Source organism: Mytilus galloprovincialis, chromosome 6 (genome assembly GCF_965363235.1).
Source record: "Mytilus galloprovincialis chromosome 6, xbMytGall1.hap1.1, whole genome shotgun sequence".
Lineage (NCBI taxonomy): Eukaryota > Metazoa > Mollusca > Bivalvia > Mytilida > Mytilidae > Mytilus > Mytilus galloprovincialis.
In genome coordinates, this window is record NC_134843.1 from 30,068,227 (window position 1) to 30,085,873 (window position 17,647).

The window sequence follows — 17,647 nt, forward strand, 5'->3', positions numbered from 1 at the left end:
ATTAAACATAAATATAGTTACATTTGGCATATGCATGCATGTACATGTGCAGACATAATTAATGAAACCAGATATAAATGACGTATGTATATTTACAACCTTAGAATTTATTATATGTATGTCCCAGTTACTAAGGAATTTCTTATTGTTCAAGCATAATTTTGATTCTATCCAGATCACTATGAATTATATGAGGTGGCTAACCAAATGGCATACTACAAAATATAAAAATATATCCCAAGATGTCATAAAAGTATTTTCTTTTGGTCTTTAAAACAGTCCAGTGTTTGAGGCCAGACATGTACACTTTTTTCCAATTTTCACAAGTCAAGGAAGCAAGATGCCTTTTCGCATATAAGAGGTCGCAACTAGCTAGTAGATCGTATTATTTTTCATTTACGTGTCTGGTTGCAGCGATTATCAGATATAACACATATACCAGCACACACGCGCACACACGCACGTGCTAAGCTACTGAATAACGGAACCGTCTTATCTATAAACTTGATCCCTTTTGGCAAATAAGATTGACATAGCATCATCTAAATGTCAAATGTGCAATATGAACAGACTTGCACGTTTCGAACAGTATAAACTGTGGTTTTGTTTGGAATTAAAATAGAATATAAACACGGAAAACCGCCCTTTACTAATCAAACTCACGTAATGAAAATCACACTTTAGATGTAATAAACGACATAATCTGACATCATATCAATTGAAATGTGTCCAATGAAGACAGATTCTTCACATTAGATAATAATTATTATATTGGCATATCTAAACGAACACTTGCCTAAGAAATCTTACACTAAAAGTTTTTCTGGCATGTTTTTTTAAAGGTTTTTCATTTCGTATAGTCATGAAGAAGTTTACAGAAACATCCAACGTAGTTTGGACTTACTAGTAATTAAGATTCTGAAATGATAGTGAACTTGTAGGAATAACGCGACATACTTGTAGGAATAACGCGACATACTTGTAACTTCTTGCACTAAACATGCCTTTCTCGTTCACAAAAAAAATGATCCAATAATCCTAAAGAATTTAACAAAAACATCAAATTCAAATTCGTAAAAAAGTCAAATATAAAATGAAAATAAGGCGATGTGATGTAATTAAATATTTGTTTACTGTAAAATTTTGCACTTAAGCCTTTCCCGGCGTTGTGTTTTTCTCTTCTCAAATGATCTTAAAATTCCAGAAGAAATACACAAAAAAAACTTTCCATAAAAGGCAATCGACAAAGATGTGATATCACAGTATAATCTTCATCAAGATAAGCATACCGTATTAAGCTATCATTATAGCCCTAGATCACATAAACAGTTTAAAAACAAAACCAACAGCCTGATCTATACTACATAAATAAACGAGTATGACAGGCAGCATACAACCTAATTAGGATTCTAGGCTCTTTCTTGACTTAAGACATAAAACTGTGGCTTGGACAGACATGTCTGTGTGCGGTCGCCTCTCTTCTTATGACTGTGTTGTTACCGCTTTGTATACGAACATATAGTAATAACAAGATGGAATTGGGAGATTGACTAAGAAGATCAGCCTAATGCTGGGAAATATTAAGTAATTCACCGAATGCTGGTTAAAATCCAAATTAGGTCTGATAAACATACCACACATACGTACATTACTTATAATTATTATAATATTCAAGCTCAAAGACAACAGAACAATATTTAGTTTACGTAAAAGTAATAAATGATAATTTTTATTTTTAACTCGCAATAAAATGTCTGAATCACCGTGAAAGTTATCTAATGCCAATCATTAATGACTAAATTTAATTGTCATCGCAATCGATAGCATGTGACTGTTGGTGTATGTTTTTATGCCCAAGCTGATAGTCGGAGTGGGGATTTTAAAATGATCACAAAAATTTTCAACTCTGAAACAACTGGACCAAATTTTAACTTTTTAACTGAAAGCATGTTATAAGAGCTACCTTCTCACATGTTATCTTAAAATTATATGATGTTGTTTTCTTTTTATCGCACACAATTGGATTTTCAAATCATAATCCACACAAAATATAACAATTTTGCACAACCTGTGGTGTGAAAAAAAGTTCGATCACCCATACTTTTTATAATACTTTTTCGAGAAAACGCATGATTAATACGAAATTTTGGCATATCATTAATTTAAGTTAGACCCCCTCCCCCATTCCACATTAAGTGTTAAACCTTAACCGTTCGTCCCAATTACGTTTCTGCACCCAAACATATGATTCAGGTCTCATTTAAATTTCATGAAACTCATTCACTATGACGTTACGCACGGTATTGGTGCCACTCAGCGTTACACGACGTTCCTAATAAAACGACGATTTTAACGTTGTTCCACGGAAAGTTTCAAACGTTGACCTTATATTCTACTCATTTGAAAATGCCGCTTAAAGTAAAGAGATGTCCGAAGTTGCTTCTTTGTATGGTTTAATTTTTTCAAGCCGGTGCAAATGCAAAATTCCATTGAATTAAAACAAAATTTTAGATACATGAACATTTTTTTATTTTTGCGAAGAATTGTCTGCAGCAATAGCACAAAATGACAATTTGATGTCTTGTAAAATGATTTAAATATATAAAAAGAAGATGTGATATGATTGCCAATGAGACAACTCTTCCCAAGAGATCAAAATGACACAGAAATTAACAACTAAAGGTCACTGTACGGCCTTCAACAATCAGTTTCTTCTATTTCTTAAAATTAAGCAATGCTCTCTCTGCCAGAAGACGTCTCCTATCTTTGCTAGTGAAATTGTAAATATTTCGTTTCTTGTTTCTGTCTCTTTTCCCCCAATTACACGTTTGCATATGTTTGTTGTAATTTGGTAATTTCGCTCCCTCAATAAATATTCAAATGCTTCTTGATTTGTCTTTGATTGTGTGAAAGATGTAGGTAGTATATCGCAAGCTATTTTTCTTTTCATAATCTTATTTTATCAACACTTTAATACTGAGACTATTATACTAACGTTAATATAAAATTCCAAGAATTTGGTTTTATTTAATTTTTCTTAAACAGTGTCTTATAATTACATTACTATTCATATTATTTATTTTTACGTATAAGTAAGTCCACAATCTTAACATCAATCCCGATTTTATGGAAAATGTTTACTATATCATTATTTTAAAAATCTCTAACAAAAAAACTTTACAAAATGTGCATCATGTTTGAAAAAGAAATACGTGCTCTTATGTTGCCGTTGCCAAATTTCAATGATTTAAAGTTGGTCGGGGTCTAGATTATTTTTTTTAAAAAGAAAACGTTTTCATTGATTAATTTTTTTAAATCAGGATTGTTTTACCAGGCAAATAATTAAGAAAATTCATGTTATGTAGGAATTTACACATTTTGCACATAAATCAGGCCGTTAGTTTTCTCGTTTGAATTGTTTTACATTTGTCATTTCGGGGCTTTTCATAGCTGACTATCAGGTAAGGGTTTTGCTCATTGTTGTTTGCATATAGAAATTATAAATTGGTCTTACACGGCCGCATCTTCTACCTAATTGTGAAAATGAGAACCGTGAGTCTGTATTGTTTTGTTTTTGTTTTCGGAAACATATTTTGCAAGCTATCCTTTCATCTGATATTTTTTCACAAACTCAAGCTTCAAAAAAGGGTCAGCAATCAATACTTTTTTTTTTAATATTTGAAATTATAGAATTTGGCAAAGTATGGAAAACTTTTACACAGACCAATACCTACATCACAGATTACCAGCAGGTCGAAATCCGATTTTGAATAATACAATTATTTTGTTTACTAGTATTGATTTTTAAGTAACTGCTATATGTGCATGTTTACATAGTTCAGTGTTTTCTCAAGCGAACAACTATGGACCGTCAGGAATGCATTTCATGCATTTTATACTCAGCAATATTTTTGGTTTCGTGCTTCCATTTCAACATGTAACTGAGTATCGGTTTACACAAAATCTTCTTTGACATTCATCTGATTATTTTTGTGTTTTCGGTTTCAGTCTTTTTGGTTTCGTTTTTACATTGTTTTAAAAGTATAATCAAAGTACTGAAGTACTGAACCTTGGATGACCGCAAGTTCTTGTGGATTGTCACAAGCACTTGTCTCAGAGAAAAGTCTCATTTCTATACCGGAAAACGGAGGCTTAATTATGTACAGAGATATATTTTTTCTGAGACAAGTTCGTGCGTGGATGATGAATAAATTACAAGGAATTCAACTTCACTGCTTTAATATCTATTATATTGTGGCGATACAAATACGTATACTCCAGTGGCGGATCCAGGGGGGGGGGGGGGGTTCCGGGGGTGCGCACCCCCCCTTTATTTTTGCCGATCAATGCATTTGTATCGGGACATATGTTTTGCACCCCCCCTGCACCCCCCCTTTGCCCTGGGTTAGCACCCCCCCCCCTTTCGAAAATTCCTGCATCCGCCCCTGTACTTTGGTTTGTTGTTATATATTATATTTATAATTGTTACGTTATATAGCAGTTACATGTATGTATAATTTCCATCCAATTGTATATCAAATGTTCTATTCTACGATTCTTATAAAAGTACAGTACAAGTGCATGGTGGACACTCTTCTATAACAATTCGATTTTTCCAATAGATTGGATTTGAGTAGACATTCATATTTTCCCAAAGAAACTTTCTTCTGATATTCTTCCGCATGCGTTAACACAATTTTTCTGTACGTGTGCATTTTTTTAATGCATATAAATATTTGTAACGACATAATATTTTCGTATTATAAATTTCTGTTCTTATGAGTATTCATTGAAGAAGTGAATTTATAACAAGCGATAAGAAATGTTATTTTGCACTCGATGATATCCGCGTATTTATACGATCGGTTACCAGTCAAAAACGAAAGTCAAATCTCTATGGCAACAATACATCGGAATGCCCTCACGGTCATCGCGATGTAAAAATTAAAATTCAAGCTATGTTTTGCAGGGCCGTAACTAGCCTCTTTTAATAATGAGGCAAAATATATTCGCCGAGCGCAGCGAGGCTACAAATTTTTGGCGAAGTGTCTGGGGGCCGCTCTAGGCCCCCAGAAGCTTTGAGTAAAATAACGCAAAATCGTGCATTCTGAGCGTTCCGCGGACTCTTTCTAACATTGAAACGCAAATAATCTTTAGCTATTTTTTCGACAATATTCTGGTCTCAATGCAAAAACATAGATTCATTATAATTTAAGACTTTTAGGTTTTATTGGCAATATTAAAAGACCGATATGTATAGGATAAAGTAAAATTCGTATTTCTCATAATCATTAATGATTAATACCGGGTCTGTCTGTCTGCTCTTGTCTTGTGTTGTGCTGACTTTGATGATTTTTTTTTATGACTAGATTTAAAAATAGTGACAGTGCAGTATTATACTTTAAGTACTAGTCCTGCTTAATTCAACACTAGGGACCATCTTGACTTTCTTTTACAGTATTAATGATTCTTTTATTTTTGAGTACCCTCAGATGAAGAACAGGAATAAAAATTTTGACCATTGATCATTTGTATTTTTTCTATGCATTGACTTTGTGTGCGATAAGTTCCCGTGTATGTTTACCCCATATTCCTTTATTTTCTGTCTGAACACGACTTAATGCAAGTTTAAACCTTCAATGTAAAAGGTCATATGGCAATACATTGTTGTTGTTTTTTTTCAAATGATTTGGTACCGGGAAATCGGTGGTCTTACTTAATTTAAACCATGTCAGCTATGTAGTTTTGTCCACAGGTGCTTGGGTATATGATACATATATATTTTTATTTTTTGTTGTTGTTGATCAAAATAGTCAATTTTCTATATTTATAATACATATGTATCACTTTTGTGCATGTCTCAGAGAAAATACCCAATTTTACAATCCATACTAAGAAAAATTGGGTATTTTCTCTAAGTCGTTTAGATCACTCGAAACTAGGTGAGACATGCACAAAAGTGATATATATGCATTATTAATATAGAAAATTGAATATCTTAAATCAACGAGAAAAAAATATATCTGTATCATATGCCCAAGGCCTTTGGTTTAATATACAAAAAAGGCAGTTTTGTATTCTTTGATATCAAGTTCTATTATCGATGCAGAAAAGACAATTTTTTTCTGTGTCCAGTAGTATCGCACAATATCTGGACATTGGTGGACATGCAACATTGCGCAAGTTTAGAAATGAAAATCAACACTCAGACTATAGCCATAAAGTAGGAAAATAAAAGAACAAAAGACCGTGAAACCAGAGACACAGAAGTACAAACGACCATCAACTCCGAAAACCAAAAGTAAAATAGAAACATGGATCACGAAAAAAATGCAGGGGCGACATCAGGGAGTGAAGAGAACTTGCTTCTTGCACGACACTTTCCGTGAAAACAATTTGATATGAAGACAATCTTTTTCTTTCAGTCTTTTTTTTTTGTTGTTGAAATTTCCAGCATGAGGCATTTGCCTCATTTGCCTCAATGTAGTTACGGCCCTGCCGTATTCTTAAATTTGCCCATTTTGTTGACAGTCACTTATCAAATTTTATCAGTTACAAGACAGTGTGGAACATAGAAAAAAAACTGCTTATACCGGTGTCGCAATTACTTTAAATACACTGTCACGGATGGTGTGACATGCAAGTGCAAAATAATGGCAGGCTTTTGTATATAAAATAACCTTAATTTTGATTTTAACTATAACACAGGGTGCACTGCTCTCTACGTATTTCAATTCAATAACTTTTCGACGCTCATAATGGCTACTCAATAAATAACTAAGTTATTTGGTCACCTGCCTTGGAACCAACAGCAACTTCAAAAAATATCTTAAATCATAAGCCGTTCGAAAATAACTCGAAAATAGACTACAACCGGAACGTATATGCATACTTTTGTTTAGGGGCCAACTTAAGCACGCCGCCGGGTACGAGATTTTCTCGCTGTATTGAAGACCCATTGGTGGCTTTTGGCTGTTTTCTGCTCTTGGTCGGGTTGTTGTCTATTTGACACAATCTCCATTTTCAATCTCAATTCTACTGTTCCCAGCTACAACCAACGTTTGTATCATCAACTTGTGACTTTCAATTATCTGTATAATGTCCTATTTAAAATAGAATATGATTTCTTAATATATATCCAAGTGGCGGATTTAAAACGGGAGAGCGCGAACCTCTTTGATCGAATAAAGATGTCACTTTTAGGGATAATATCTTACAATGTTTATGATCAGTATATGAATTATATTATATTTCATAACAGTATATGGGTTAATACAACAGTGACTAACAAATAAATTTACATAAAAGTGAGTTAAACTGCGTTTTTTTCTATATGTAAATCACAAAATTAAATAGGCATAAAATTCCAATAATTGTCATTTCTTTGTTTATAATAGAAAATCATATTTTTATTCGATTGTTTACAGGCGTCGATTTTTTTGCGTAATGACGCAATCGGAAAGCAAAAAATAAATCAATTTACAATTTGTGGTAAATGAGTGGGAATAATAAATAGTTAAAGTTTAACTGTCAAATCAAACTGAAAAACGATTGACATATTGAAAGTGGAACGCTGTTTTCCTCAATTAAAACAATGATTTGAAAGTCAAGAATGTATAAATATTTTCAAGGTATACGTGAGGAAATATTATACGTATTATATAACCATTTAGTATTAATATCGAATATGGCAGCTGTTATCTAATATTCCCTTTCTATTCAAGTTGGCGTTTGTTTATGTTGCAGTTCAGTGTTGCTGCTGTTCCTTCGTTTCCCTCTGATAGTTGATGTGTTTCCCTCTGTTTTGGTTTGTGACCAGGATTTGTTTCAGTTGAATCGATGTTTGACTATCAAACAGCGGTATTCTACTATTGCCTTTATTATACATCCTTGGATTTCATTTTTTTTTAAGATTTAAGTAAGTGTTCCTCGTGAAGCCAATCAAAGAAAAGACCTTCGTACCATCACTTTATAAATTGTTACCTTTATACATTAACCAATTCAATCCTGCTTACTGCCTATTTATTCACATTATATGCCCCTCCCTTTTCCCGACTGCTTACAATTTATTTTCCAGTGTCTACGCGACTGAATGTGGTTGATTGGTCTGTGTGTGTATACAGGATAAATTGAATCTCTTGAATATACGATGTTTAATGTTGTGAATATGTCATATATTCTCAGCACGTTACAATCTAAGCTCCAATGTGGTGTGTATCATTATTACAGTCACATCCAGTGATTATGTGCATTTAACATGTAGATATTACTGTAAGATTCATGCAGAATTACGCAAAACTCTGTTTAGCTATAACGACTCACTTTTGATTTGTTTGAACACCGAAAAGTGATCTTAATGCAAAAGAGAACAACAAACCTCTCATTAATTTCACATTGCACCAAATTTGCTTTAAAAACATTCAGTTACAAGTAAAGGTATAATGTAAGATTGAAGAAAATTAAGATGGAATAAAAAAAAATTACCCCAATAAAAAGGGAGTTATTGAAACATCATAACATGAGAAATCATAGTGATTGTTCAGCCTAACTGTACATTTGTTTTATAAAATAATGCAGACACTATTTTGCAAACTTTTAATAGATCATTGTGTACAAATCGGTGTTGAAAAGAGGCACAGAAACTATAAAATTATATATATATATATATATATTTAGGGAATAACTTAAATGACCCAATTATTGAACAAAAGACTTAAGTTCAGTGACTTTCACATTAAGTATTTATGATTTTGTCCTTAGTATTGGGAAATTTATAAATCATTTTCAATTGATTTTAGTGGTCTTTTTATACAATCATTCATATACCACTGTCATATTTTTTTTTCTCTTTCTGCTGTCTATCTTTCTTTAATTTATTATATATTGTCTCTTAATTTTATTCGTCTGGTTCAATGCATTGCGTTTTATAATGATACGAAAAACTACGTAGTATACTGATTGACCTACAAATATAGAGAATATGTAGCCATGGTAAACTTATCATCGAAATTAAATGACAGCATATATTCCCAAGCACTACTAATAGTGTAGCTCCGCTATATTTTCATTTGAAGGTACCTGAAATAGTCTCTTTAAAATTAAATCACAATATTTTATTCTCGAGTGCGAGGTACAGTTTGTTGTGTTGTATAGACATCTACAGAGGCCGATTTAGAGGGTTTCCATGAACCCGGCCCCCTTTTTTTGGTAAATTCCTGGATCCACCACTGATCTGTTTATTGTTGGAGATTTCTGTTGACATACTTGTGTATTTTGTTTTTAAGGGTCGTTGAGTTGCCCTCTCGTTATGTGAATAGCCACACTTCCTATTTTAATCATTGCAAGATACACCGTGTATATTGGACAATATTTTTGTCTTTAAGTTTCTAGAGAGGGAATTTTGACAATTAAAACCTAATTGAATTAAGAACATACGTGTTTATTGTATTAAGTCGAAGTTTAAATAAACGGAATCGAACTGCATAATATTTTTGTTGTTTATATTTAGGTATTTATGATGCAGACAGTAAAACGAAGCCGGACGATGATGACCCAACTCAAAATGTAGGACAGCTTATAGAAACAATTAAAACAATTTTGGAAATAAAAAATGATATACAAAGAGCCTATGAAAATGTGGCTAAAAATAAAAAATCAACTGGAAAAGATGACGAAGATTGTATAGAAATAGAACCAGGAACAAACCCAAATAATTCAAAACCTATCACAAGTAACAATGCTAACCATTCACTGCCTTTCAAGTATTCAGAAACAGTAGACAAATCGCCCATTGGTAATGCAGATCAAACCAAATCAACTGGGGTAGAAGTATATGATATACTTTCAAAGAAAAACAACAAGAATGATAGAAATTCATTAAGAATTAAACAGGCTGGAATGAAAATCACGGTCAACAAAAACATAAAAAAATCAGGAAAAACAACAGAAGATGCGACCCGAAAAATATTATTTTTTCAAAGAAACAAAAGTGTCAAGATTAATCTGCCAAAGAAAGTGCAACCTACTTCTTCTAAACCTGCCAATAAAGATTCGAAACAACCGAAGGATCCACTGGCCCCAACTGAAACAGATGAGTCCCAACCATCATCTGCGAAAGTACATTCCGAGATCATTCATGATGTTAAGAACGAGGCTGTACTGTTAAAGTCAGAATCTCTCTCTGAAACACCAACAGACAGAATTATCATGCCTATTAATTCACAGCCTACTATTAATATTTTAAAAACTGACACTGTACTGCCTAAAACTACAAAATCAGTAAGTGAAACTGCAAAAAGTGAAAGAAAAACAAGCAAATCACCAACAAATTCAATGGCTCAGAGTAATGTCACGAGAAACACAGTTTCAGTTAAACCCAAAACAACAGTGCCTAAGAAGTCATATAAGGGAAGTGTTACATCATTGGATGATTTAAACAGTTCAAATAGTGATATTATATTACCTAAAACTTCAGGCCTGGTAAATAAAATTAATGTAATTTCAAAATCGACTCTTTCGTCAACCAAGCAAAATGGTATTATGGATGGTGGCCAGAAAAACAATATCATATCGTCTGGATCATCTGCTACAAGTCAACCAAAGACGTCTCATGGTAGAAAACCTGAGTTGCATTCACATACAGAACCTTCAATTACAGTAAGTAAACCAACTATTGCCAATGAAGTTTTAAACATAATACCTTCACATGATGATGAGAATCCTCAAAGCATTTCTAGAAATTCAAAATTAATCACTGGAATTAAGGTCGGTGGTAACAAACGTCTACTGCGAAAAAATGATTTTTCATATACAAATAAGCTTACAAGTCAACAGAAGGGCTCAAGTGTCATAAATGAGCCAGTAACCATATCAAAATCCATGTCTAATCCTTCTGATGAAAATCAATCGTCATCTAACAAGGGATTGTCAATGAAAGGAGTATCGGGTACTACAACCCCGAGTTCAACATTATCCAAAGATTTTCCCGTATCTAATGACAGAATCCACACGACACAAATTAATGACGAACAAACACAAACTGAAACAAACGATGGCAACCATGTATCATCTGTAACACAAACCGATTCTCCCATCAAAAATTCGAACATGACACGTACCTTAGATTCAACCATTGTGTCTGTAAAGAAAATAAAAGAAAATTTGAAAACCACAGATGGGAAACACGATGATAAAATATTTGGAAAAGGACACGTAACAGATGAAGACAAGTCAAATACAAAACCAAAGTCCCCTCTAGTCAATAAAGATCCAATGCTGAACGAGAATGTAGGAGAGGACACGAAGATTCTTGTTGTGGGTCAATTAAGTCCATCAATTATAACAGGTAACGGTCGGCTTGCTTCGGAAGCTGTTGAATCTGGACAACTTTCTATGCCTCATGGATTATCAAATAGTAATGCATTTGTTGTTAATTCTGGGCCAAGATTTGTGAATAATCATGTTTCAATGGAAAAGATAAACAGAAAACAAACCAAAGATGGACTAAATAAAGGACAGAAAATAGTAAATAAACTATCAAATAGCGACATGCCTTCAAACGATGATCAAAGTAGTATTAACATCATAACCACGGATTACATTTCGAAAACTGGAAATTTACAAGTGTCTAAAGAAACAACCGTTCAGCCTGAACATAATACCGTGCCAGGTTCCATTGTCACAGGTTCATTAGGTATAGAACAATTAGTTGCTAGGAATACACTTTCAGCCCGCCCCACATTCGTTTCAGTTGTGCCTACTCCGCCTAAAAGTCATTTATCAAATTTCATTGAGAGAAATTTCGATGATCAAGCGGTTAATGGAAAAAAAGTGCAAAGTATCAATACTTTGAATGTGTCTCCTAACGAGAAAACAAATTTCGATGATCAAGCGGTTAATGGAAACAGAGTGCAAAATATCAACACATTGAATGTGTCTCCTAACAAGAAGACAACTTTCGATGATCAAGTGGTTAATGGAAAAAGAGTGCAAAGTATCAATACTTTGAATGTGTCTCATAACGAGAAAACACATTTCGATGATCAAGCAGTTAATGGAAACAGAGTGCAAAATATCAAAACATTGAATGTGTCTCCTAACAATAAGACAACTTTCGATGATCAAGCGGTTAATGGAAACAGAGTGCAAAATGTCAACCTTTTAAATGTGTCACCTAACGAGAAGACAAATTTCGAAGATCAAGTGGTTAATGGAAACAGAGTGCAAAATATCAACGCTTTAGATGTGTCACCTAACGAGAAGACACATTTCGATGATCAAGCGGTTAATGGAAACAGAGTGCAAAGTATCAACACTGTGAATGTGTCTCCTAACGAGAAAACAAATGTCGATGATCAAGCGGTTAATGGAAACAGAGTTCAAAATATCAACGCTTTAGATGTGTCACCTAACGAGAAACCAAATTTCGATGATCAAGCGGTTTATGGAAACAGAGTGCAAAATATCAACGCTTTAGATGTGTCGCCTAACGAGAAAACAAACTTCGATGATCAAGCGGTTTATGGAAACAGAGTGCAAAATATCAACGCTTTAAATGTGTCACCTAACGAGAACACAAATATTGGCAATTCTATAACGCTAAATTTGAAAGTTCACAGCGATGGCGAAAACGGTATTCACAACACGTATGATAATAATGTCAACTCGGACCTTTTTAAAAGTGGCGTGTCTGTCAAAAGTTTGTCAACCGATTCACCTGTTTCATCCAACACCGATGAATCTTTGTTCGTTGTTACCGCATCACTTCAAAGCACACAAACCAAAGTACAGAAGGCTAAATCAAAAGAAGATAAAAATAAATCTCTGGGCACGATTGTTGTTCCAAACAAACAAATGGCTGGTTTTGTACCAATGAAAACTATTGTCGATCCATTACAACAGTTCTCTAAGAATAAAACAGAATTTTCTGATGACCAACAAATGAGAGACAATATTTCAGCTGGTAAAACACTATCTAAGGTACCAACTGGATTAACCATTCAAATCCTTCCATCAAACAACGATAAAAACGCACATGTAGGTTCCAAGAAAGCAATGAGTAGGTTTTCCAGGAAACTTAAAAAGACCGGAAAAATAGCTGTTATAACAAAACCTGGTAAGTAGAAAATAATTATGATAAACTGTTTATCAAAACAACAACAAAAATAAACATTTATCAGTATGCAACTGGAAACAGTCCAAGGTTCAAAATAAACACATTAACATGTGCAGTGCTATACAGTGAATCAATCACTTAAACTGTACTTGGCACAACCTTTAAGAATGTTCAATCCTCGATGCACTTCTGCTTCGTATTTTATTTTACCTTTAACTTTTCTCATGTGGCACTGATAAGTCTTTTGCAGATGAAATGAACATCTTGCGGTACAAATTTATAAGCCTTGTATCTTTAAAGAGTTTTTATACGAAATGCAAAAAAAAATTGCGGCCGTATAATGATATGGCGATTTCGTCGTCGTGGTCCGATGACATTTAGTTTCCAGACAATAACATGATTTAAGTGTATAAATCTCTATGAAATTATATTGCAAGGTACAGTTTTCTAGTTTCAGGACAATAACTTGTGTATAAGTGTATGGATCTCTGTGAAATTGCACAACAAGCTTACGTTCCCAAAAAGGAAGTTTGGCATTTTGATTTTGAGAGCTATGTGCCTAATCGTTTAGGAATTATCGTGTGTATATGTTTTGGATTTTGACTTGGCTCACATTGAGGTCCAACAAGGTCCAATATTTAAGTTGGTTTGGTTTCGTAAAAACATTAACTATTGAGGTTCCGAATCTAATTATGTATTTAGAGTTAAAATATTGGACCATAATAAGTAAATGGTCAATTTCAATTTTTCTGAAGTTCTTTAACCATATTCATTTTGTTTCGGAAATCTATGCGGTGTGGAATATTTAATCACATTCAAAGTTCAGAGCTTTATCAAGCCTGGATGTTGTATAATAATTGCCCCTAGCCGTTCAGGGTTTGACCTCTTTGGTCGTATCAAGAAGTAGAATAACAAAATTACGAACTTCAAGAGAAATTTCATAACAAAAAGTCCCATATCAAATGGTTAAACAAAGGCTCTGACACATCAAACAAATTGAAAACAACTGTCAATGGTGTCATATTCAGGCTTTAATACAGGCATTTCCTTATGTAGAAAATGGTGGATTATACATAGTTATACAGCTAGATAAACCTATCACAGTTTGACAAGAGCATATAGTTAAGCTCATTATATTCACAACAAATTTTTATCTATTATGTCTGTTTATATTGCGCACACAGCGTTGTCGATATAATAGAATTTAATGCGACTGTCATACAAGTGAGAGTTTAGCTAGCTATAAAGCCAGTGTTATTCCACCATTTTCTACATTAGAAAATGCCTGTTTCGAGTGTTTGAAATTTTGATTTTCCATATGATTAGGGACTTTGAATTTTGAATTTATACAGCAAGACTATCATGCAATATTTGTTAAATTGATATGCAAATTTTACCGACAAGGTCTTGGTATTTTCTGATGAACTTTTTTTAGCTGCGCCTTAGGGAGCATTTTATTCTATACTAAGAAGACCATAGAATAATACTTCAAACATACTTCCAGTTTGACTTGAATACTTGTGTTCCATTACGTTTACAGTATCTGTTAAGTGAACACCTTATTAGAGGCAACAGTATATCCCCGATTTTCCATTTAATCCGAATTAAAAAAAAACAACAAAAAAACACACATGGGAAAATAGCGTTAAAAATCTGATTTATACAGCAAGACTATCATGCAATATTTGTTAAATTGATATGCAAATTTTACCGACAAGGTCTTGGTATTTTCTGATGAACTTTTTTTAGCTGCGCCTTAGGGAGCATTTTATTCTATATTAAGAAGACCATAGAATAATACTTCAAACATACTTCCAGTTTGACTTGAATACTTGTGTTCCATTACGTTTACAGTATCTGTTAAGTGAACACCTTATTAGAGGCAACAGTATATCCCCGATTTTCCATTTAATCCGAATTAAAAAAAAACAACAAAAAAACACACATGGGAAAATAGCGTTAAAAATCTGATTGTAGGGATACCGGATGAGTCGACATTGTAGGAGTATTCTACTATGCTTGCATCATCCGACTTAAAACCACTAGGTCGATGCCATTGCTGAAAGAATTTTGCATCACCTGGTTTTATTATATTCTCAACATGATAATACAACTATCTTTCTTTTGTTTTTATCATTTTTACATGAATTATTTTAAAGACTCATAGAATGATATTTTTTTTGTTTATTTCCTCGGTGACAGTATCATTTGAAGACTATTTTCAAACTTTATTATTGCTTGCTGAAAAATGTAAAATTCGTTACTTTAGACAGAATTTGCTCCTATTTTATATCATGCTCAAGAAATTCAATCAAAACATGCGTCTCCAAATAATCATGATGAATGTTGTTACTATTTTAACAAGCTTGAAACAATGCCAACAGTATAATCTTGAAAACATACAATTTGAATGGAGATTAACGTTTTCTGTTTGAAGAATATTTTGACTGAAGTTGTTATTTTCATACACTTCGAATAAAAATTAAAGAACTGCAAGTGTCTTTTATTTAAGGTTATTGGTCAGACAGTAATGGGAAAAGGTTATGATAAATATTCAGCACAAGGTACATAGCCGTGACATTACCCCCGTCAATCTTTGGAATTTGGCCCCAATATGGTTGTACAATTAGATAGGTTAATTTGCCATTGTTGAGGGAATATGCGACTATTTAGGTTATGGATTCATTGAAAGTCTATTTTATGATGGTTCAGACTCTAGTCCGAATATTATGATAAAATGGTTTAAAATTATGTGTAACTTGAATTTTTAACAAAATCTGTACAAATTCAAAACGTAAGAAATCTCCATCGAAACAAAATACTCACAAAAAGAGTTATTATGGAGAATAGAGTTGTCGAAATCCAATTAGAAAAATACTTGATCTGAATAAATTAGCACATGTAAGTGTTTTAAATTAAAAAGTTTTAATGTTTTTCTCTAGTCGAATAAAATTAGCTAACATTCTTAATTTGTATGCTGAATTCTAACATTCGAACAAGATGTTATTTGTATTCATACTATATATGGAATCTGACGCTAGTTGACAGGCAAAGTTGACCTTGGATGGATTTGAATATTATTGAATGAAATTTTTGGTCATCTAGCTCTTCAATTGTTTGAGTTCTTATGCATCCTAGGCTTTTAATTTATTTGCGTTATGTGTTCCTGATAAAGGTAAAAAAAAAAAGTGGTATTAACAATATGTGGATTCTTAAGTATTCTAATGAACTTCTGGATAATTTTAAATCTCGGTCTGTTCCTGAAATTAGTTATAACATAACGTTTGATTTTAAAACCCTGTATACCACTATTCCCCATGTGAAATTATACTTTTTTTTTTAAATATTTTGTGCGACAAAATTATATCATATTTCTTTCTATGTGACGTTTATATTTCTGACGTCATACACGCTAAGCAATGAATGTGGTTTTTAAAATTGATAGATACTTTGTGTGCTTTTTAGTTAAATATTTGTTTGTTTTGAGATTGCGACACAATGATGACTGCTGTACCCATATTGTGACTACTTTGCATATTGTGTCTGTTTTGTTCACACATCGTTGTTAATATAATGGAATTTGATGCGACTGGCATACACGTGAGAGTTTTAGTGTTATAAAACCAGGTTCAATCCACCATTTCCTACATTTGAAAATCCCCGTACCAGGTCAAGAATATGACAGTTGTTGTCCATCCGTTTGATGAGTTTTATCATTTGATTTTGCCATTTTGATTAGGGACTCTCCGTCTTGAATTTTCCTCGTAGTTCAGTATTTTTGTGATTTTACTTTTTATTTTAGAAATGCTCGTCTGATGGATGAAATATAAAGTGTGGTTTTAATTTTTTAGCAGAAAAACGTATTTGACCTTGACTTCATTTTCAAGGTTCATTGTTCAATGTTAAGTTTTTGTGTTTTGGTCTTAAAAGAGGGACGAAAGATACCAAAGGGACAGTCAACCTCATAAATCGAAAATAAACTGACAACGCCATGGCTAAAAATGAAAAAGACAAACAGACAAACAAAAGTACATATGACACAATATAGAAAACTAAAGAATAAGCAACACGAACCCCACCAAAAACTAGGGGTGATCTTAAACTGTACGTATTTTTGTTCTTTCCAAATGCACAAAAAGAGAATATCTTGAAATAGATTGCATAAGAAGAATGTAAAAATGGTCTATTAATTTGTATGATTCATTGCGTACAAGACAACCAAAAATAGACAATTAAAACGACACAAATAATAAGATTGTTTAAAATGTCGATTAGTTTACCATTATTGTCGATTAAGTTCAACAATACCTTAAGATAAAAGTACATATTAATGTAGTTGATCATGAAACCACACCAGTTAAAAGTTTAGTTTGATTTTTTTAAACTAGAAATTACACAATTTTATCATTCTGGTATCTATGATGAGTTTAATTATCCCGGTGCTATATTCGAAGCTTGTTTTGGTACAACGAAATATGTAGTAAATGATGAGTACATAAGATTAACTTAGTTTGAGAAAACACATTATCAATA

At 32.9% G+C, this 17,647-nt stretch overlaps 1 protein-coding gene across 1 annotated transcript; it reads left to right on the top strand.

Moving 5' to 3' along the window:
- Positions 1-9,551: 9,551 nt before the first annotated feature.
- On the top strand, positions 9,552-13,122 carry LOC143078562 (uncharacterized). Its single transcript, XM_076253422.1, has one exon. It carries the CDS (start codon positions 9,898-9,900, stop codon positions 13,120-13,122), a length of 3,225 nt encoding a protein of 1,074 aa, XP_076109537.1. The 5' UTR covers positions 9,552-9,897.
- Positions 13,123-17,647: the final 4,525 nt, after the last annotated feature.

Bases quoted from the DNA above. Each gene is read 5' to 3' on its own strand.
- LOC143078562 (XM_076253422.1), top strand. From the start codon at position 9,898: ATGAAAATCACGGTCAACAAAAACATAAAAAAATCAGGAAAAACAACA.